General features: G+C 44.1%; 1 protein-coding gene and 1 long non-coding RNA gene across 2 annotated transcripts in view; one reads left to right on the top strand and one right to left on the bottom strand.

The window, feature by feature from the left end:
* Window positions 1-22,963, top strand: part of PAK1 (p21 (RAC1) activated kinase 1) — a 120,367-nt gene that overhangs the window by 64,165 nt on the left and 33,239 nt on the right. Inside the window, 4 exon segments of the mRNA XM_078156934.1 lie at window positions 2,025-2,062; window positions 8,536-8,652; window positions 15,172-15,349; window positions 18,280-18,343. Of these exon segments, the coding sequence (XP_078013060.1) occupies window positions 2,025-2,062; window positions 8,536-8,652; window positions 15,172-15,349; window positions 18,280-18,343 (397 nt within the window).
* Window positions 1,455-14,171, bottom strand: LOC110210536 (uncharacterized). The gene is made up of 4 exons (XR_002325114.2): window positions 14,094-14,171; window positions 6,218-6,489; window positions 4,590-4,731; window positions 1,455-1,798 (listed from the first exon to the last, which is right to left on the bottom strand). It is a non-coding gene; the product is annotated as an uncharacterized LOC110210536 (long non-coding RNA).

Here is a 22,963-nt window from a genome sequence, read left to right as displayed (position 1 = left end):
CAAATCTACTGTTATTTCTACTACATCCAAATGTTACCCCCATTTTGCAGGTGTGGAAACTGAGACTCAGAGAAGGAAAATGACCCAGGTGACTGAGCTAGTAAGTGCCAGAGGTAGTACTGAAACACTGATCTGATTAAAAGATGAAGTGGTCTGTCCTGGGCTGTCCAAGGTTCAAAGCCTCGGGGAGAGGAGCAATATTGTTCTTTGCCTGTAATTGGATGGGACATGATGAATGGCCCTGTTCCAGTCTTAGAATAATGAAGCTTGTAAGCTTCAACCCTTCTGTCCCTGGGGAAGAGAAGACATGGCCATGGAGAGATTGATTGTGAGGCTGGGTCATGACTCATTTTGGAAGGCTTGGGGAGGGAGCCAGGAGCTCATGTCCTTGTTCTATCTCTGTCTTTCCTTCTGAGGTTATTTTTCTTTTGACCCCCCAAAAAAACTTCTGGGACATTGAGGTCTAATATTCCCAGGATTCAGATGGATCATTTCAAAATATGCTAGAGTGTGATGGAAACAGTCTTCTGGGACCATGAAGTCTTTGGCAGTTTGGTATACTGGAAAGAACGTGAGAATCAAGAGAATTGAAGTAGAATCCTGGGGCTGACATTACACTAGCTTAATAACTTTGGGCAAATCATTTTGCTTCTCTGAGACTGTCTTCTCATTTATAAAAAGGGGCATATAATACTTTTACCACCTACCTAATGGAAACAGGCTCAGTATTTACTCTCCCACCCTCTGTAGACTTTGTCAGGTTGGGTTTCCAGAACTGGACACCGTGAACTCCAGGTGGTATCCCTGAGAGGTTGGGAAGTTGTTTGTTGAATGCTATCTAAAGCTCAGGTGAGCAGCTAAATGTGACACAGTGGACAGAGTGCTGGGCCTGGAATCAGGAAGACTCATCTTCCTGAGTTCAAATCTGGCCTCAGACACTTCCTAGCTGTGTGACCCTGGGCAAGTCATTTAACCCTGTTTGCCTGAGTTTCCTCATCTGTAAAATGAGCTGGAGAAAGAAACGGTAAACCACTCCAGTATCTCTGCCAAGAAAACTTCAAATAGGGTCATGAAGAGACACACACCTGAAAAACAGCTGAACAACAGAGCTCATGAGTTGAGTTCCCAATGGTGTGTCCCCCTTTCTAAGGTTGTCAGTTGATATAAATTAGCCAAACAGACTTAGTATTTATAAAGGAGTATTTACTTGGTGTTGTAGAGTAGGAACAATTAAGATGAAACATCCCCCTACAAATCTGTGAAACATTTTCCCATCAGTACATTCAAAGCTCAGGGGAAAGCAGGTTCAAACTTAGAGCATATTTGTGGTAAAGGGGCAATTCAAGGCTCCTGGAAGTCCTTTTCTTCTCTTCTTGGAGGTTTCTTCCCTCCACTCACTTGATGGGTGCTGGTGAAGATCCCCTTAGGCATAGTGTAGGTTTTTTCCTTTGGGGCCCTTTGTAGAGGCTCAAATCTGCATCTCAGGTTGTTCTTGGCTCCAGATGGAGATGCAGCCATCACTTGTTTTGACCATGCTGCTAGGACTCCGATGAGAAGATGGGAAGTCCAGAGTCTTCTGGAGGAGGAGACCAAGGTTCCTTGTTCTCTCAACCTTTTGGCTGGAATGCTCTTTCCTGGCCTGCTGCTTGCTTGAATCTCTGGTTCCAGCCAGCTTCCTGGTTTTATCCAAGCCCCAGAGAGTGTAACTGAGTCCCTCTGCCAATCCAAACAGACTTCTGTAGCACCCAGGAGTCCAGACCTCATTCACACCCAGTGAACAATTGAGGCACATTCTCACCTGAGAAATGCACCAGGGCTAAGTCAGTAGGGTGATTTTGACTTCACCTTTAAACTTACATGGGTGTTGCAAAGAAAACACTCTGTAAACTTTAAAGCACTATACAGTAAGGTATAATTCTTATCCTTTAATTGGCCCATTTGGCCCCTCAGGATTTTAGTGAGCTGTGAACCTTACTGGTTTTCTAATGATGTCTCAGTCTTTTATTGGCTTTCTTCTCTTGCAGATAAGTCGACGGAAGATTACAACTCATCGAACACTTTGGTAAGCCTTTGTTTTCCACTTTGAGACTAGTAAGTGTAAGCAGGGGTGGGGAACCTGCAGCCTTGAAGTCAAAGGGCCACACTTGAGAACCTAGAGGGCCGCATGTAGCCTTGAGGCTTCAGGTTCCCAGTTTGGATTGGTGAAAGGGCCACACTTGAGGACCTAGAGGGCCACATGTGGCCTCGAGGCTACAGGTTTCCTACCCCTGTAGGGCATGGTGGGTTTCATTAATGGGTAAGGGCTTTGGCCTCTTCAAACTGGTAAATGGTTATGGAGTAGTAGGGAATATAGCATAGTTAAGAGTGGGAGCAAGGGAGATGAAGGCACTGAAGATGGTGGGTAGAGGTGCATGTAAAGCACTGCTTAGACGCTTGGAGAACTGGGTTCTAGTCTTGGCTTCCATTAACTCGATATAAAAGCTTGGTCTGTGCCCTGGACAGTTGTTTCCATATCTGAAAACTGTGAGGTTTGGATTAGATGATTTCTGTGGTCCCTTCCAGTTTGGAAGTTCCTCCCTGCCCTAATTCTACATTCTAAGGGTTGTTCCAGCTCTAACATTGTGTTCCAAGGTCCTTTAGAGCTCTGGACAGCATTTGTTTTTAAGGCTCTATACCACACTGACATTCTTTTCTAGTTCCAAGTCTTTTTCTATCTCTGACTTTCTGTGACTTTGCAAATAGGTATAGCCCTGCCGTGCGTTTAGGAAAAAGTGGCCTGAGGTTAGGGCCATATGGCAGATAGGATGGTACCAGCTCAGCAAAATCCTGCACTTAGGGCATTTTGGTAACTGACAAAACAGGAAGGCTGTACGGCACACTGTGCCAATGCCATTCCTTTGACCCTTTGGCAGCCTGCCCCTGGCTCTGTCTATATATACACATGCGCATACATTTACACGTATAGATAGAGATGTCGATATCTATAGCTTTAGAGATCTATATAGGTAGATCTATCTATGTCCTTTTTTGAAGGGAAAGGAAGGGGGCAGGGAAGAGAACAAACATTTGTTAAATGTTTAATTAAATGTTTAAATTTATTAAATTACTATGTTCTAGTCACTATGCTAAGCACTTTACAAATATTACCTCATTTGATCCTTACAGTAATCCTGGGAGGTAGTTGTTATTATGATCCCTGTTTTATAGGCGAGGAAATTTAGGTAGAGAAGGATTGAGTGGCTTGCCTAGCCAGGGTCACACAGAGAGGGAGGATTTGAACTCAAGTCTTACTTGAGCAGCTCGATGGAACAGTGGATAGAGTGTTGGGCCAGGAGTGAGGAAGACTCACCTTCAAGAGTTCAAATCTGTCCTCAGACACTTACTAGCTGTGTGACCCTGGGCAAATCACTTCACCCTGTGTGCCTCAGTTCCTCATCTATAAAATGAGCTCGAGAAGGAAATGTCACATCACTATAGTATCTCTGCCAAGGAAACCTTAAATGGAGGCAGCTAGGTAGCACAGTGGATAGAACATTGGCCCTGAAGTCAGGAGGACCTGAGTTCAGTTCTAGCCTCAGACACTTACTAGCTGTGTAACCCTGGGTGAGTTACTTAACCCCAATTGCCTCCCAAAAAACAAACAAAACCCAAATGGGGTCATAAAGAGTTAGACACGACGGAAATGACTGGAACAACAACAATAACAACTTAGTGACTCTAGGTCCAGAGCTCCATACGACATGCCACCTAGCTGCCTAAGGGATAAAAGTGCTCATAATAATAAGTAGCACTTATATAGCACTTTAAGGATTCCAAAGTACTTTATATGTATTATCCCCATTATGTTTGTATAGAACTTCATATTTTTGAAAGTCTGTGAATATCTGTTATTCTATTCATTGATTTATTCAACCAGCAATTATTAAACACCTAGTATATATGCCCAACAGATGTATGTGAGATGCATGGCAGAGATTATAATCCATGCTTCATAGATATGGGCATTGAATTCTAGAGATGCAGCATATTCTAGTGGAAAGAGCACCAGATTTGGAGTCAGTGGTCCTGAGTTCAAATTCAGGCCCAGTTATGTGATGTTGGGCAAGTCTCTAACCCTCTGTTGGGCTTCACTTTCCTCACCTGAAAAACACTGGAGGTCGTACTAAATGGCCTCCAAGAGCCCTTTCCACTCTGAATCTCATGATCTTGTCCTGTGTCTAAGGTCTCACATCTAGGAAATGGTAGGCCACATGACTGCTTTCACCATGCCATGAGACCTCCTGTAGGATGGGAGGGTGTGTTCTTTTGCTGAGTGTGGTTTCTCTGCCTTTGGCTCAAAAGATTAAGTGTCCAAAAGTCCACTTGAGGCCTGCATGCTATTCTTGATCAAAGTCTAGTTTAGCAGGGAGAGTAAAGCAGGTTATACCTTTCTATAGGGCATGTGTGGAATCCTGGAATCGCCAAGTTAGGGATCTCGGACTAGTCCATGTGACCACTGCATGCAGAGATCCTCTCTGTAGCATAGCCTTCCTGAAAGGGAGTCATCTGACACCTGCTTGAATGTGTCTAGGGCCATGCTCTTTGCTTACCTTGGCATCTGTCTGTTGGGGGGCAGCCCTTAGCCAATCATGAGAAGTTCTTCCTACTTGTAGGATCTCTGAGTTCTCCTTAAACACAGTTGGTCAGTTCTGGAAGGGCTCAATCAAGCAATCAACCAATAGGCATTTATTACTGAGGATAAAAACACGAAAGTGAGATTGGCCTTGCTTTCAGGGAGTTTATGTTCTAGGAATATAAACAACACTTCGCAAAATATCAATGAAACATATTGTAAAGGGAGTGGTGCCTGGGGAAAGGGACTTTGCCCTAGGCAGTCCCCAGGAATATGCCAGGACCTTTGTGACAACAGGAATGTCAGTACTGATCTGATTATTGTTCTCTGAGCCAGAGGTGACCAGGGGAGGCTGGAACATGAGCCTTCTCAGGTGGGATCCCTACACTGGCTGAGCCTTGGGGATCTGGGACTGGCCAGATCAAGAGTGATCCTCAAGTCTAATGCCCTTATTTTAAGGAAGAGGAAACTGAAGCCGGTTGAAGGAAAGTTCATGCAGTGAGGAAGTAGCAGAGGCAGAGTTCAGACCTAGATCCTCATGCTAAATCCAGAACTTTTCATAACATCACCCTATGTCTCTGTGGGAAAGGGAGTGGCCTTGTGATGTCTTTGATAAGGGAATTTACGGATTAAAAAAGCTGACCAAATTAGATCAATGCCATCTCTGCAACTTAGTCTTAGAAAGTTACACTTGTGTGTGTGTCTGTGTGTATATATACACACACACATATATATATATATGTATTACAGATATACATATATACACACACAGACACATTATGTATATACACACACGTATACACATATGTGTGGTTATACGTGCATAAATGTATAAACACATAAGTATATAGATAGTGCTTTGCAAACCTTAAACTATATACTTTAAACTTTACACTATATTTCTATAGGGCATGTGTGGAATCCTGGAATCTCCCAAGTTAGGGACCTCGGAGAGTAACTAGGCCCCACATGACCACTGCATGCAGAGATCCCCTCTGTAGCATGGCTTTCCTGACAGGGAATCATCTGACGTCTGCTTGAATGTGTCTAGGGCCATGTTCTTTGCTTACCTTGGCCAGTTTATACTATAAACCATACACTATATAAATGTAAACATATTTATGAATGAATGAAAGACTGCATTCAAGCACTGGGTAGAAAAATAAAAGACTATTAATTCTGTTATTTCCTCCTTTTACCCTTAACTCTCCTCCTGTGGACCACACTGAATAAGCCAATTCCACTTAGAAATTAGACCATGAAGAACTCCTCCTTTTGGAGGACTCAAAGAACTGCTCTTTTTAGTTGGGAAGGACTGGGAGTGGAGAGAAAGGATGAGAGATATTAAATCACCTTCCCTTAACGTGTATCCTCTCTTTTCTTTTAATTGCTGAATACCCCCAGGTCTGTGACCTGATCCCCATCCAGCATAGTCCCTGGTCCCCTTCCATCCTGGTCACTGTTGCTTCCACTGGTTGCTACCCTTTCTTCTCCCCGCAATGTAATGAAATGTCTGAGAAAGCTGGCAATGTCTTGCTCTATATGGAATCTAAGGAAGCAGATCACTGTGATTTCAGTGGCCCAAAGCTTATCTGGACATCTTACCTGGCCTGTGTAGGGAGTTGCTAGCAGATCTCTGGTTCCTGCCAAGGTATGCCATGAAGCTGGGCCTCTGAGCTCCAGGGGAACTGATGTGGAGCTTGGGATGGGGTCAGTCCAGGTCTGGTGACTGATAGCCTGCTGCTCTTTGCACCTCCCTTATCTTGAGTTTCAATTGTAGGCTCTTTGATTTAGAGCTGGAAAGGAGTCTTAGAGATGAGTCCATCCCCTTCCTTTAAATGAGGAAACTGAGGTCCAGACAGTTTCAGTGATTTGCCCTAGGTCACACAGACAATAAGTCAAAGAGAAAGAATTTGAATCCAGATTCTCTCCTTCCAAATCAAGAGCTCTTTCTGTATTATTACCTGCTTCTCAATTCATCCTTTTTATTCTGTCTTTCCTTTCTGCTTGTGTTTGTATTCCCAATGCTTATTACAGTGCCTGGTACGCAGTAAATGCTTAATAAATGCTTATTGAATTGGTAGCAAATACAGAAGCAAAATAGTTGATTGGGAACATGGGATTTAAAGCTGGAAAAAACCCATAAAAGGTCCACTCCTCTAGCTCTCCTGTTTACACCCGAGAAAATAGTTCTTAAGAAAGTGAGTGACTTGTTCAAGTTCACACATCCAGTAAGTGGCAGAGACAGGATTCACACTCATTTCTTTGTGATTCCATCTCCAGGACTGCCTCCCTAAGACCATAGTTTCTCCCTTCTGCCCCCAATGCACGCACCCTTATTGATGAGGCAGTGAAGGAAGACTTGAGTAGAGTAGATAGATCCCCCTTCTATTTTAAAATTTGAGTTGATTGGTGATGTCCCGGTACAGCCAAGTTGGTATCTTAAGATGTAGTTCCCCTCTCCCACCCCTCTTTCCCCCCCCCCGGGAATCATTTGTGAATGTTGTCCAAGTTTTGTTCTGGCCAGCCTCCCAGTCTTCACGAACCTTCAGGTGGTAAGGTTCTGGGGTGCTCTGCAGGATATGCTTGGCTTGCCCTTGGGCATTTCTCAGCTCTGGGATGACACTGTCAGTGCCTTCTAAAGTGTTCCTTAGCTTACCTCATCACATTCATGGCGCTGTGGATGGGAGGCAGAATCTTGTCTAAGTGGACTCTTTCTGTTCCTCTGCTACAGTGTAAGGGTGCCTTGCTAGTATCTGGAAACTTAGACCATCAGTATTTTTTCTCCCACTTGGCCAGATCTTTGTGCTGAAAAGATCTTGGGGGGTTTAGTAGATTGCAAGCTTACTGTGAGTCAGCAGTATGATGCAGTTAATTGATCAATCAATCAGCAAGCATTATTAAGCACCTACTGTATGCCAGGCACTGTGCTAAGCACTGCAGATATAAAGGTAAAAGACATTCTCTCGAGGAGCTCACTGTCTAAGGGGGGAGACAACACACAACTATGTGTAAACAAGCGAAGTACAGAATGAGTGGGAAATAATCAACAGAGGGAAGGCACTAGAATTAAGGGGGACCAGGAAATTTTAGCTTGGATTTGAAGGAAGCTAGGAGGCAGAGTTGAGGGGAGAGAACGTGAGGGGTATCCCAGGGGAAATGCCTGGAGCCAAATGTAGGGTCTTGTTTAAGAAACAGCCAGGAGGCCAGTGTCGCTGGATTGTAGAGGTAGTGTTGGGGTGTAAGGTATAAGCAGCCTGGAAAGATAGGGAGCAGCCAAAAAACCATTATCACGATCTGTGTTAATTAAGGTGTTGTGAACCAGTGAGATATCAGTCCTGATGTCCTTTGCCCATGGTCAGGCCACATTTGCAGGACTGCTGGAAGGAAATAGAGTGTATTTAATTCTGCCATGTGGAAGAAGGATGACCCTTGTTCTGCACGGCCTAGAACTAGAAGCAGTGGCTGGAAGGTTCAGAGAGACAGATTTTGGCTCAATGGGAGGAAAATTTCCCAGTGAGAAAGCTGTCTGAAAGTAGAAGGGACTGCCTTGGCAGGTAGGAAGATGCTGCTCACTGGAAGTTGTCAGTGGCCAGCTTGTTGGCGACGTTATGGAAAAGAGTGTGGGATAGGCAAATAGCCCTTGAGTCTTCTTTCAGCTGTGAGAATTTGTGACCATCTTGCCTTTTGAAACAATGAGGCAAGTTATCAGTGAGATGAGACAGTTGGACCACATTTACCTCCAAATGGAGGAATATTGGGATGGGGCAGATAATCCTTTGGAAGAAGGGGGGAAGGATTGGCTTCAGGCTTTAGGGCTTGGTACATTTCTGAGTATGCATGGGAATGGTGAGGTCTGCATCTCCTAAGTAGGTCTTATCCCAACAGAAGTAGAACCAATCTTGTATTTGCTTCTCTTTTAGAATGTGAAGAGTGTGTCTGAGACACCTGCTGTCCCTCCAGTTTCAGAGGATGAAGATGATGAGGACGATGCTGCTCCCCCTCCAGTGATAGCGCCTCGGCCAGAGCACACAAAATCCGTGAGTTCTTGGGGGTTTGAACCTAACCCTTTTGCTGTTAGTGAATGGGTGGAGATAGAATCTTGGAGGGGAGAGATTGGTGCCCCGAGGCTTCCAAAGGCCAGGGATATACAAGTGAGACATTGTTGATTTTTTTGCAGCTGATACACACTTCTACTTTGGTATGGTGGCCTCAAAATGAGGAATATGTGGGGCTAAGTCCTGTGCCTGATACATACATGGGACCCTGAAGTCACCTCCTCTCTCTGTGTTCTAGACAACTTTTAGGACTATTAAGTTGTAGAGACGGTACTGGCCCTACGTTGGTAGAGGGATCTGAGTTCCCTATGCCAATGAAATCTCAGGTCTTATCCTATCCTTAGCCTTATTTCTATTCCTGTAGCTAAAATTCTTTAAAGGTGAGTGAAAAAAATACAGATTTAATCAATACATTGACTGTCCTTGATCTTGGCCTAGTGACTCTCTGAACCTCAGTTTCTTTATCTGTAAAATAGAGATTATAATCTTTCTCATGAAGTTACTAGAGTGGGGAGGGTTTTTGCACTTTGAAAAAAAGCACTAGAGAAATATTTTCTATTATTTCAACCCATCTCTGAAGCAATCCATCAATGTCTCCATCATAATCATCATTATTATCCTAATGGAGAAGGAAAGAAGGAGTAATAATAATAACAATAACTGACATTTACACTTACTATGTGCCAGGCACTGTGCCAAGTATTTTTATTATCTCATTTGATCCTGACAGCAACCTTGGGAGGTAAGTGCTATTGTTATCCCCGTTTTACATTTGAGGAAACTGAGGCAGACAGCGATGAAGTGAGTTCACACAGCTAGTATATATCTGAGGCTGGGTTTAGATTTGGGTCCTCCTGACTTGGCCGCCTGTAGAGAGTTACCAATAATTTCAGTCAATTTTCAAGAAATAGTTATTGAATACCTGCTGAGTGTAAGATGCAGCCCTGGAGAGACAGAAAGAGAAATTTACTTCATGTTCCTTGGTCCCAAGGTCCCTATTATGCTCTAGAAATAAAATAGATACACTATAATAACATAACCAACTATGATACAAATTAGAATGTGTTAAGGGAGAGAGGTGCAGAGAAAGGGTCAGGAAAAACTTGAAGAGAAATCATTTTTAGCTTAGGAGGCAGGGAGAGGGAATCAGGGAGGGCTTCATGGAGTAGGTTGGACTTGAGTTAGGCATTGAAAGAAGGGAAGAATTTCACAAAGCAGAGGAAAGAGGAAGTCCATTCTAACTATGAGTGGCAGCCTGAACAAATACAAGGAAGCAGGAGAGGCAGGGGATGATGAAGGAATGGCAGATTTCATGATATAACAAAAAGACTTGGTTTTATAGTAATAATAGTTGACATTTATATAGCAATTTAAGGTTTCCAAGTACTTTACAGATATTATCTTATTTGATCTTCAAAACAATCATAAGAAGTAGGTGATAATTAGTGTCATCACCATTTTACAGATGAGGAAACTGAAGCCAAGATTTTTTTTTTAAACAGAAGTCTTCCTGACTGGCTAGGTGGATAGGGTATGGGACTTGGAGTCGGAAGACCTGAGTTAGAATCCTGCCTCACACATTTACTAGCTGAGTGACCCTGGCACGTCACTTACTCTCTCTCAAGCCTCAGTTTCCTCATCTATAATGTGGGGATAATAATAGCACCTACCTCCCAGGGTTATTGTGAGAATCAAATAAGATAACATATATAAAGTGCTTTGCAAACCTTAACACACTATAATAAATGCTATTTTTATTAGTATTGTAATGGGGATAAGCATTTCAATGCTTATCTATGCCACTTATTACCTGTGTGGTCTTGGGTAAGTCACATCCCATCCATTGGCCTTCCTTCTCATCTGTAAATGTCAGAAAATTAGCCTAGAGGATCTCTCAGGCCTCTTCCACATCAAATGATCATGGACTTACACACTTGGCTGCTTTGGGGAGCGTATTTGTAGGCGAGTGGTTGGAGATAAAGCAGGAAGGGCTTCTTCTCACTCATACCTTCCTGACCTCTCCCATGGCTCCCCAGCCTCCCTTCAACCAATGTTACGTTAAACACAGTCAACATTATTTAGTTCTGGGCTTAAATGAGTCACTCTCATCTTCCCCTGGGAAGTCGGTAATCACAGTTCTGCAAGATTTGCTTGAAAATAGCAGCACTCAGCATGTGAAACTAAAGAGCACGATGGATGGCCGCCTTGGGGATATATAACCACAGTAGCTCTTATCTGCCATGAAACTCTTCATGTGCTGGAGATTGGCAGCACCTCTGCTGGCCTTCCTTTTCAGACCCGTAGGGCTTTGAGATGTGGTAGCCCTGATTCCATTGGCCAGGGAGCCAGGAGACCTGAAGTCTACACTTAGCTCTGCCATTAACTCATGGCCTGACCTTGGGCAAGTGACTCCTTTCTCCTGGTCCCAGTGTAGAATCTCAGAAATTCAGGGTCTCTGTATTACACAACTGTCTTGGGGGTATCTGAGCCTTAAATTTGATGTTAGGATTGTGATGTGGATTTCTGAGAAAATGAGAAATGGGAAAATGAGATGCCATGTTCCTTCCTGGCTATACATATTAAAAAAAAATGTGGAAACTTCTTAAGCAGTCATCTAGGAGCAGAAGAATCAAACACTGGGAAGAGGGGAGAAAAACAAACAGGCAAACAGGTCCCATTCATAAATCTTGCAATGGCAAAGACTGGAAAAGGTATTTGTGGATGAGGAGTCAGGAGACTGTGGGGCCCAATCTTGGTGTTGCCATTGGCCTAGTGTGTGACCTTGAGTAAATCACTTCCCCACTCTGTGGAACTTAGAGCTAGAAGAGATCTTAGTGAAGGGAACGAGCACAACTCCTTGCCTGATCTAGGGATTCCTTTGGTTTTTCTTTCTGTCCTTTTTCAAAAAATTTTTAAAATAATAAAACTTAAATATACAATAAAGAAAAGAAAAAGAAACATTATAAACTTAAATATTGAAACAAATAAGAAAAGAAAATAAATAAGAAAAGAAAAGAAGCGTGTCATGTGCACTGCAGAACATGAGAGGATTCAAAATATATAGCAATAAATTCCCATTTCAAGAAATCCTGTATACTAAGGATTCCTTCTATAATATCCCCAGTCATCTACTGTAAGCTCTCTCAGTGACAGGGAGCTCACTACCAGTTGAAACCACCCATTCCTTTCTGCTTGTTCAGGGCTGAAATCTTACTTCTATCTTTCCCCATGGTTCCTAGTTTTGCCTTTTGTAGGCTGAAGAAAATGAGGCCATGTAACGAGCCCTTTGGGCACTTGGTAACAATGATTACATCTCTTCTAAATCTTCTCTTTTCCAAACTAAACACCCTGTGAGACCTTTCCTCCATTCTTCATAGGACACAGTCTCCATTCTCATTATCTGGTCTTCCTTTTCTTCTTATTGATCAGCATTTTCCCCAAAATGTGTCCCCAGAACTGGAGTCAGGTCACTAGGATAGACTGACCAGGGCAGAGGAGTAAGACTGTCACCTCCTTTGCTGTGAGGGCGGCAGAGGAAGGAGAAAGTGCTAGGCCTCAGCTCACATGAGCTCTTCTGGCTCTGACATCACAGCGTTGGCTGCCAAAAAAAAAAAAAGAAGCTAATTCCATGTTATCTTGTGTTAATTAAAAGCTTCCTCTGTAAAGTGAGGGGGTTGAATTAGATGATCTCTCCAGTCTTTTCGGCTCTGGCCTTCTATGGCTCAGACTCTGCCGTCACCTGAAGAGTCTCACGCCTGAGAAAAGAGGCATAAACAAGGGAATGGTGTCTGTAAGCCAAGTCACTGAATGAGCACCTACTGTATGCAAGGCACTGTGGGCATACAGAGTCTCTCCTCTGGTGGAGCCTAGGTTCTCTTGGTGGGGAGTGGAGGGGGAGGTACAACGTGGACACTATAATCATCCCAAGTAACACAAAGTAATTTGAAGAGAGAGAGAGTGTTTGTAATTGGAGGGAGGCAGAGAATTAGGGAAGGTCTCCAGTAGGAAGTGGCACCCAAGCCTTGCTCTGAAGGAAGCCGGATGCAGGAAGGTAGCACTAAAAGTGTAAAGGTGGCATAGGAATTTAGTGCCTTGATGGAAAGGGAGACAGAGTAGGACTGATGATGCCACAGAGCCCATTGTCCTAGTTGAAGGTCCCCGTCAGTTAGCAAGTGACTAACCCTTCATCTTCATTCCGGAACAATGGCGCACGTGCCCACGGTGCTTTCCAGGTACCAAGGGCTTCAGCTGGCAGGGAGGTGACACAGTGTATAGAGAGAAAAGTCCATTCCCAAAGGGCCTTGGTCAGAGGGGAACGGTGGCCTTGCGCCACTCAGTCCACATATTGCTATGAGGAAGCGTGCCTCGCAAACCTTGTAAGCTTTGTAGAAGTGGGCATTGTTGTAAGTGACTTGCTTAATGCCACATAGTGATGAACAGGACTGGACCCAAACCCGGGCCTTCTTACTTCCAAGCCAGTGTGCCTTTCCGTAGGAACCTCACATAACATCTGATTTCTTTGCCTGCTCCTCAGAATAACCAAGATAGTAAGTACATTGCTGGGACGCCTTGAGAAAAACCAATTTAAGGGGGCAGCTAGGTGGTGTAGTGGATAGAGCACTGGCCCTGGATTCAGGAGGACCTGAGTTCAAATCCAGCCTCAGACACATAACACTTACTAGCTGTGTGACCCTGGGCAAGTCACTTAACCCCATTGCCCAGCCAGCAAAACCAAAAAGAAAACCCAAAACCAATTTAAGACATCAACATGTTCTGTTTTTATCCAGTCTCCATTGGGATCTCATTCCTCAGGTCTTTCTGATTCTGGGTCCAGCATTGCATTCCTTTGCCACCCAGAAATAAAGATTAATCACATAGTGATAGAACGTGGGACGTGGAGTGGACCTTAGAGTTCATCTATGGTAGCTGGGTGGCATAAGCTGGACCTGGCATCGGGAAGACCTGAATTCAAATCCAGCCTCAGGCACTTACTAGCTATGTGACCCTGGGCAAGTCACTTAACCTCTATTTGCTTTAGTTTCCTCATCTGTAAAATAGGGATAATAACAGTACCTACCTCTGAGGGTTGTTGTGAGGATCAAATATTATATAAAACATTTAGCATAGTACTTGGCTATATAAATGTTGGCTATTATTGTTATATTATTAATATCTAGTCTATTAGATATCACTTCATTTGTAGATGATAAAGAGAACAGAACTCAGTCCTTCTGACTCTAAATCCATGGACTTTTCCATTACGCCACAGTGCCTTGAACGTGGGCTAGAGACATTCGGGAAGGCTTCACACACAAAAAGGGTTGGGAGTTTGAGATATATGCAAAAGCCAGATGCTAGCATTTGAGGTAAACATTTGAGATGCCTGCTGGCATGCAGTGTCCTAGAGTTAGGGGTTCTTGTACCTGCAACCGGGAGGCTGAAACATCATGTGGGAGGAAGGGGACAGATGGAGAAGAGCGCTGGGCTTTGGACGAGGCTGGGTGGACCCGAGGGTGGAATAGCTGCTACCAACCACTCTCTCTCATTCTGACCTCATTCTGTAGAATGCTCTACTTGGATGGGGCTGAACACATAATGCATAGAATGCATGAGCTGGAAGAAACCTTCAAACATGCAATGTCAGATTGGAGGGAACTTAGAACATAGAATGTTATGAGTTTGAAGATACCTCAGAGATCATCTGAGCCCAACCCTCTCATTTTACAGGGGAGAAAACTGAAGCTCATTGTGGTAATTTGTCTTAGGGGGGCTGGGCAGCACCAGAGCTGGGCCTAGAATGCAAGTCTCCTAGTTTCCACCTCAGTGTGCTGCTCACATTTAAGAGATACGGGGCATAGGGCCTCTGGACACTATCTGTCTCTTCTGGCTTTGCCGGTGCTGAACTCTCCAAAGGCTGGGAAGGGCAGCGTTCACAGTATGGAAGCTATACCAGATTCACCTCCTGTCCCGAAATGGGGGAGACAAAATCAGAGGGAGGGCCTCAAGAGGGACAGTTGACCTTGTGGTTTGGGGACTTGGTGGCATGCGATGGCATCACCTTATCCTGGTTTCTAGAATTTAGGGAAGGAATTCCTTCCTTCCCTTGGTCCCTTCCAAACAAACCTTCTGTTTGGTGTGATGGTGGAGTTAACGTCACCTGTGTCTCTACTCTGTCCATTGGGTAGAAAATGCGTGTATTGGCAAGAGAAGTTGCTAAATGAGAGGGGATGGGAAAGGATTGTAATGTACAGACAGGCAGACAGAGAGACACCCAAATCAATAAAACTCTTTTAAAAAAAAAGAACCTGATTCATTCTTTTTTTTTTTTAAAAAGAGAACATGAGTTGAACCTGATAGGATGCTGGCAGGTGAATTTGTTGGGGTTAGCCCTACCATGCCCCATGACCCCCAGCTGAGATCTTGGGCCTGAGAACTGTCCCCCAGCCTCTCTCTTTGCTCAGGAAAGCTGACTCCATTCTGGTTCTCCTGCCATCCATGCAGGTGTACACACGGTCAGTGATCGACCCTATTCCTGTCACTCCAACTCGCGATGTGGCTACATCTCCGATCTCCCCCACCGAGAATAACAACACTACCCCTCCAGACACCCTGACCCGCAATGCCGAGAAGCAGAAGAAGAAGCCCAAAATGTCAGATGAAGAGATCTTGGAGAAATTAAGTAAGTGCTGATCACTGGGACAGGAAAATGCAAGCTCAAGTCTGGCCTCAGCCAGTTAGTGGCTTCCTAACCTGAGTGAGGCTCTCAGCCTCGGTGCCCTCATCTATAAAATGGGGATAATAATACCACTCACCCACAGGGTTGTTGTATCAGATGAGGTAATGTGTATGTAGATTACTTTGTAAAAGCACTTTATAAACTTTAAAACCCTATATGAATGTTAGCTATTACCATCATGCACATGCCCACGTATATCTACATAGATATTTCCCAGTGAACAAGCATCTATTAAGCACCTACTGCACGTCAGATAATCACTGGAGATGTGAGAAAAGCCAAAAACAGCAACTGCTTTTAGGACATTTCCAGCATTCACAATTCCTGCTGACAAGCTCAGCTTTTGGGCCCCAGGTGGACTGGGGCTTTATTCTGTGCCCCATGGGGCTCCGCCAAACCAACATGTATTTTCCTCAACCCTAGGAGGAAGAACTGAAGTGGTGGTCTAATAACTTGTATTTCTGTTATACGTTAAGCCTCACAAAATGCTTTCCTCACAACAGCCTTGTGAGATTGATAGTACAAGTATTTCCCCCCATTTTACAGATGAAGAAACTGAGCCTCATAAGGCAAAATGACTTGACCCTGGCCAAGTACCTTCTGACCAAGATACAGCTAATTAACTGGGACCTTGGTTCCCAGTCCAAGATTCTTCATTTACCATGTCACCACACCGTCGGAAGAAATGACTGTCATTATCAATGGTCTGAGTGTGTTTTAGGGGCACAAGCTGTGCTTTTCTTGGCTACTAATTGGGAAATAACCTGTTCTCCATTGACTTTGATTAAGTGTCTTTCAAGGCTTCCTGTGTACAAGGTACCGGCATTGGGTTCTGGGCATCCAAAAGCTTTTTTAGATAAACAATTCCTGCCTTCTAGGAGCTTACCTTCTATGGGAGGAAATAGTATGTAAGAGAATACTAAAGGCTAGCAGAGGTGGGGAACGTGTGGCCTTCCAAATCCTCAAGTGAGGTCCTGTGACTGAATCCAAGCTTCACAGAGCAAATCCCCTTAATAAAAGGATTTGTTCTGTAAAACTTGGACTCAGTCAAAAGGCCGTACTCAAGGACCTAGAAAGCTGCATGTGGCCTCGAGGCTGTAGGTTCCCCATCCCTGAAGGGGAATCGGGGCCTGTTAGGATTCTTGGGAAGAATAAGGTGGGAAGGTAGGGTCTGATTGAAGACCAAACACATTTCACATCTTTCCTGTCTCTCAGTGCCATCTGGAAAGACGTAGAAAGAATCTAACTCAGTTTGGATTAAGAAATAATCATATTAGGCTGCCATATGTTCAGCCATGGGGGATTTAAACTTTTATGTGCAGTTCCCTGCACTCAGGGAGCTTCCAGTCTAAGTTGGGAAGAACACATACACAGGAGGGAACAGAGACGCATACAGGAGACGCCCAGGGCAGGTGCTGAAGACGTCTTTTCCCTGGGTGATGGGGTGAAGGCTTCAGGGAGGCAGCAGTGTGGAAGCTGGGCCTCAGAGAAAGAGGGGAAGAAATCTTTAAAGGAGAGTGGGCGGTAGGGAGAAGCGAAGCAGAATGAGAATAGTGGCTGCAATCACAGTTTGGCTGTATTCTAGAGTGATACAGTTTGGTGGGGAGATAGAAGACCTGAGGGAAAGTCAAGTGAGAAACCAGACAAATGTCACTGCTGTGGGCCATATTCTGCTTTCTTTATTTGGGAGGCAGCAGAGCTGTGAATTTCCTCCTCTTTTCTTCTAGACATTGTCTAAATATAACAATCTGTTCCTACGTTAATGGGAACAGTCAGCTCAGACCTGAGACTGAGAGTCCCTAGCCAGGGCAGCGTCTATGGGCTTTTTCCTTGGTGAGAGGTCTTGCAGATTTAAAGGGCTTAGCTGCAGGTGGGTCCTAAAGGGGTCGATACATACATAAAGCTGAGATAAGATAGATCCCTAATGGCTTGTAAGGTGCTTAACAATATATCCTGGGGTGGGGTGGGGTGTGGGAAAGGAGATAAGATGGCAGCATGGGTCTCCTTAAATTTTGGAGCCCGAAAATGAACTTGATGCTATAAATGGGACTTGATCAGGGTAGAGATGAGTCAGCCAGTCAACAAGCTTTCATTAATTATATGCTAGGCACTGGGGATGCAAGAAAATAAAATTAAAAAACCAAACAGACTCTGCCTTTAAGGAACATACATTTTAATGGGGGTAGACAACATGTCAATAATTAGAGTTCTACAAGACATATACAGAATAGATTAAACAATCTGCAAAGGGAAGGCATTAGCAGCTGGGGGGACTGGGAGAAGCCTCCTACAGGAAGAGGGATTTGAGCTGAGTCTAGAAGGGAGGCAGGGGCCTTAAGAAGCATTGTTCAGGGGAGAGAGCATTCCAGGTATGGAGGGCAGCCCATACAAAGGCAAGGAGATAGAAGACAGAATGGCACGTAACCATCACCTCCCTCTCTCTGGACATCCAGAAAGGGGACAGGATGATTGTGGTGGTGATCAGACAGGACAGGCTTCATGGAAGGGGTGGGGATTTAAGCCAAGACTTGAAGATTAGGGACTCCCTAGATTAGTGATTCGAAATGCCAATAGATATGCAGGCCACTAAACCATAGTTATTGACTCAGAAAACCACATGTTAACATTGTCTGTGTTCTACTGTATTTTTATTTATTTTGTTAAATATTATCCACTTACATTGTAATCTGGTTTGGGCTTCACTTAAGGAGTCTCTGCTTCCCTACTACCATTGCCTCTGATGGCTTCTGAGTGGGAAAGTAGCTGGCTGTTTATTCCACCCTGGGGTTGGAGTGGGGTGGGGAAATGTCATGCACTTTGTATTTGATGGAGTAGGAGGGAACAATGTCTCATCACTTCTGTCTCTGTTACAGGGAGCATTGTGAGCGTGGGTGACCCTAAGAAGAAGTATACTCGGTTTGAGAAGATTGGACAAGGGTTAGTAGGAGCCTTTTCTTCTCTGCGTTTTTTCCCCCTTGGAGGATTGACTTAAAGGGTGGTTTGCTTATTTCTAAACCCCAAATCAGACGTCTAAAAGGTTACCTTTTTGGAGGAGCTGTGTCTAGTCTGAATGCTGACATCACTAGGTGGTGGCTACCTTGTGTGAATGGGAGGCTGAGAACCAGCCCCCTTCCAAGGAGAGGACAGCCAAATCATAGCATCTCAGAGCTGGAGGGAGCCTTAGGTGGCAGAAGAGTCATTCTGCCTGATGTTTGGATCCCCTGTCCAGTATTCCTTTCCCTGGAGAAACGGTTTGCAGGATGGCTTGGTTGGATACATGTGTCTCTCTGGCTGAACAAATTTACTTCCCTCTGCTCTGATCCTCTCTCCCCCACCTCCCATCCCCTTCTTCCACCCCTGGAAGTAATTATAGTTAATGTGAGGGGTTGCCATTAGACGACCATACTTGCTAAATATACTTTCACAGGAAACAAGAACCATTTAGTCTGTGAGTGCCAAACCAGCCACCCAAATTGTAGCTCTTTTTCCCATTGTCAACTGTCCCATCTGAATGCAGACACTGTGTGGGGGTGGGAGGCCTCCAGCTGGAGCCCATCGAAGAGGAGAGCAATAGAATCCTAGAATATCAGAGCTGGGTAGATCTTAAGAACCTGTATTCCCCAGGTATGGAAGGCAACGGTCCTATTGCTGGCATTAGGCTGGGAGCTGAGCTAGCCAGAAGGAGGCTGGGCTTGATTCAGAACCCTGGGACACAGCCCTGGTCCTGAAATATATAGTACTAGCTGTGTCCCCTTGGCCGGATCATCTATGCGCTGACCCTTGGTTTCTTCATCTGTAAAAACGAAGCTTGAAGAAGAGCCAAGAAGAGCCATCTTTGGGGGTTGGAGGTGAGGATGTGATGACACTATCTTCACCTATTTGATGGGCTATCAGGAAGAAGACAGATCAGACTGTCTGAGAACCAGGAGGAATGGGTACAAATCTCAAAGAAGCAAATTGAGGCTGCTGGTCAGAAAAACACTTCTCAATACTTAGAGAGAACCTGAAGTGGAATTGGGCTACCTCCCAGGGTGATGGGTTCTGCCATGGTGCAGGTCTTCTAGCAGAAGCTAGATGACTGTGTGTCTAGGATGTTATAGATGAGGTTCTTTTTCGGGGGAGGGGGGAGTATGGCCCCAACTTTGAAATTCTTTGCAAATGTGGGTGCTGCTACCCACATTATAACCAGTTCCCATTTGGTGCTCATGAAGAATCCTCTGTAATAGTCACGTGATTTGAATTTGCTTGGCTCATTTCCACTGGGGTGGAACCATATTTTACACAATTATCACTTAGAATAGGGCAAATTAGCATACATGCAATCACTTTAGGGGATTAATTTATTCTCACTAATCTGGACCTAGCTGTACCTACCACACAGGGTTGTTGGAAGGAAAGGGCTTCTAGAAAGGGAAGCTGTTGTAGCGATGTGAGCTGTGATGATTAGAATCATAAAAATCTTAAAATGGGAAAATAAGAGTCTAACCTGCCGCCCCTTGTAGGACTCTCTTCTGCAGACCAGTACTCAGAAGGCTTCTGCTCAGAGAGGGTGCTATCTATCCTCCCAGGCAGCTTGTTCTATTGTGGGAAGGATCATTTTAAGAACATTTTTTTTGAACTAAAATCTGTCTCCTTTTAATTTGCACCCTATTTGTTCTTTGTTTTTCCTTCTGGGACTAAAAAGTGGTACAAATGGAAAAGACACAGGCCTGGAGTCAGCAGAGCCCTGGGTTCAAATCGTACATCTGACCTGTATAGCAGAGGGAGGTAGATGGTGTAGTGAAGGGCTTAAACTTTTCCCATTCACAACCCCTTTTCACATTTCGGCAGTGTCCATTGGCGTTGCGTGGTGTGATGGCATGCTCAGTGCAAAGTGTGCATGCTGTGTGTTCGGAACCAAGGCTGCAGGGAAGCTGCTCGATGCAACACGGACAAACGCTGTCAGAAACACCTCAGATTCATCACGTGTTTGATTTTTAATTAATTTTTGGTTGTTGCCTGTTCAGAAACCTTTTCACAACCTTTATGAGGTCGTGACTTTCAATTTAAGAAGTGCTGGTGTAGTGGATAGAGGGGAGAACTTGGAACAAGATGCACCAAAGTTCAGATTTCTCCTCACATACTTAGTAGCTGTGTAACCCTAGGCAAGTCAGCCTTTCTTAGCCTCAGTTTCCTCATCTGTAAAATGCAGATAATAGCAGCATTAATCTCCCAGGGCTGCTGTGAGAATCAAATAAGATAATATGGGTTAAAGTGTTTATAAACTTTGAAGTGCTATAGAGAACTTAGTTCTTCTTTTAAAAACTACTGAGAGTAGCACTAGTAGTGGTAGTTGTAGTCATAATCATAGCCATAATAGTAGTAGTAGTGACTAGTAGTAGTAGTCACAGTTATAGAAGTAGTAGTTGTATTGGAGGTAGTTAGTACTGGTAGTAATTGTAGTCATAGTAGTAGTACTAGTAACATAGTTGTAGTTATAGTGGTGGTGGTAGTTGTCATAATATAATATATAGTAGTAATAATAATTATAGTAGTAATAGTTGGAGTAGTAGCAGCAGCAGCCGTGGTAGTTGTAGAAGTAGTGGTTGTAGGAGTACCTGCAGTAGTCATGGTTGTAGCAGTAGTGGTGGTAGTAGTAATGGTAGTTGTAGTAATAGCCATAGTCGTAGTAGTAATAGTCATAGCAATAGTAGTAGTGGTGGTGGTGGTGGTGGTGGCAGTACTAGTAGTTGTAGTAGTAATAGTCATAGCAGTAGTAACAGTAGTTGTAGTAAATAGTAGTAGTAATAGATTTAGTAGTAGTGGTTGTAGTAGTATTAACAGTAGTTGTACTAGTAGTTGTTGTTATAGTAGTGACAATACTAGTAGTAGTGGAGCCAAATTGCTTCTGAAGAATATTGGTCCTAGCTGGCACTTGATTTCCTCAGGACTTAGACGATACTGTTCTCTTCCTATATTATTTCTACAAATCATAACCTCTTGCATTTTTTGTAGTATTTTTATTATCTCCTTGAATCTCCATACTCTTGTGAGGTGCTTAAGGCAAGAATGATTCCCCTCATTTTAATGAAAATAGTGGAGGCCAAGAAAAGGGAATGGACCTTCCTAGAGTCACCCAGCAAGTCAGAACCTATGTGAAAATGAAGGTTACTGCCCTCCCAGGGATGTTTCCCCCGCTCTGTGCTGACTCCCTTCCCTTTCTTGTTCAACATTTTAAAGCATGTACCTTGTGCCATAAGGCCCCAGGGAGCAGTTACAATCCAGTGGAAGTTGTATAAATATAAATACTGGGATTGTGTGTGTGTGTGTGTGTGTGTGTGTGTGTGTGTGTGTGCACGCACGCGTGCGCGTGCATGAGAGAGAGAGAGAGCGAGAGCGAGACAGCTCACTTGCTCGCGTGTATATGCACACGTGCACAGTCAGAAGCTCGGCCAATTAAAACAAAGATTAGCTACCACTCTGGCATGCAGCTTAGAAAAGGCTGACAGCCAGTTAGAGTGGGTGCCAGGGGTCGTTTTGGCTTTAGAACCTTTTGGATCTACGTTGGCAGCAGGTGGGTATAGGTTGGCTAAGTGAAATTCACATAGAAAGAAAGAAATAAACATCTTCACAGATTCACAGAATATCAAACCTGGAAGGAGCTGCATGATGATGTGGAGATGTCGGTAGGAAAGGGTTCTAGCCTATTAAATGTTAGGAAAAAAGGACATAGGATGGTGGAACATAGAGCCAGGAGGGACCTCACAATGGAGCCTGTTAGAACACAGAAGGGAGCATGTTAGAGCCTGTGGGGACCTTGGAAATTTGAAGAAGGGGTATATGGTTGGCATGTGAATCATTTTCACTAGATCTAGGAGGGACAGCTAACATATTTGACCCTAGACTCTGAAGGGACTTGAAAGGTTCGAGTCCAACCTTTACCTTAAATAGCAATCTCCTTAAGAAGTTCCTTAAGAAGTGGTAATCCAGTCTGTGCTTGAGGACCTCCAGTGGAGTCAGGAGGACCCACGTTCAAATGTGGCCTCAGACACTTAATAGCTGCATGACCCAGCTCAAGTCACTTAACCCTGTTTGCCTCAGTTTCCTCATCTGTAAAATAAGCTGGAGAAGGAAATGGCAAACCACTGCAGTGTCTTTGCCAAGAAAACCCCAAATGGGGTCATGAAGAGTTGGACATGATTAACCGACTGAAACAACAGCATACTGTAGAAAGAACTATTGGACTGAGTGTGAGAATATTTGAATTTAAATCCTGCTTCTGCCACATACTAGCTCTGTGGCCTTGTACAAATTGTTTCAGCTCTATGGACCCTCTAGTTTCCTTCTCTGTAATGTAGGATGATGGTGTTTGTGCTATCTGCATTGCAGGGTTTTTGTGAGGAAAGCATTTTGTATATTTAAAAGGCAAAGATGAGTATTGTTGTCCCTTGTTATTTTATATACCCTCGTTTTCTAACCTGGGGCTAGTGAGAGACTGGAAGACCTGCTAGCATGGGTGGGCCTTTCTTCTCTTGCCTTTCCTCCACCCCCACCGGTTTTCCCAGAGCCCGTACAGGA

Source organism: Phascolarctos cinereus, unplaced genomic scaffold (genome assembly GCF_003287225.1).
Source record: "Phascolarctos cinereus isolate Bilbo 61053 unplaced genomic scaffold, phaCin_HiC Scaffold_726;HRSCAF=1367, whole genome shotgun sequence".
NCBI classification, from domain to species: domain Eukaryota; kingdom Metazoa; phylum Chordata; class Mammalia; order Diprotodontia; family Phascolarctidae; genus Phascolarctos; species Phascolarctos cinereus.
Note: the sequence above shows the minus strand (reverse complement) of the source record. Positions and strands in the feature narration are given on the sequence as shown.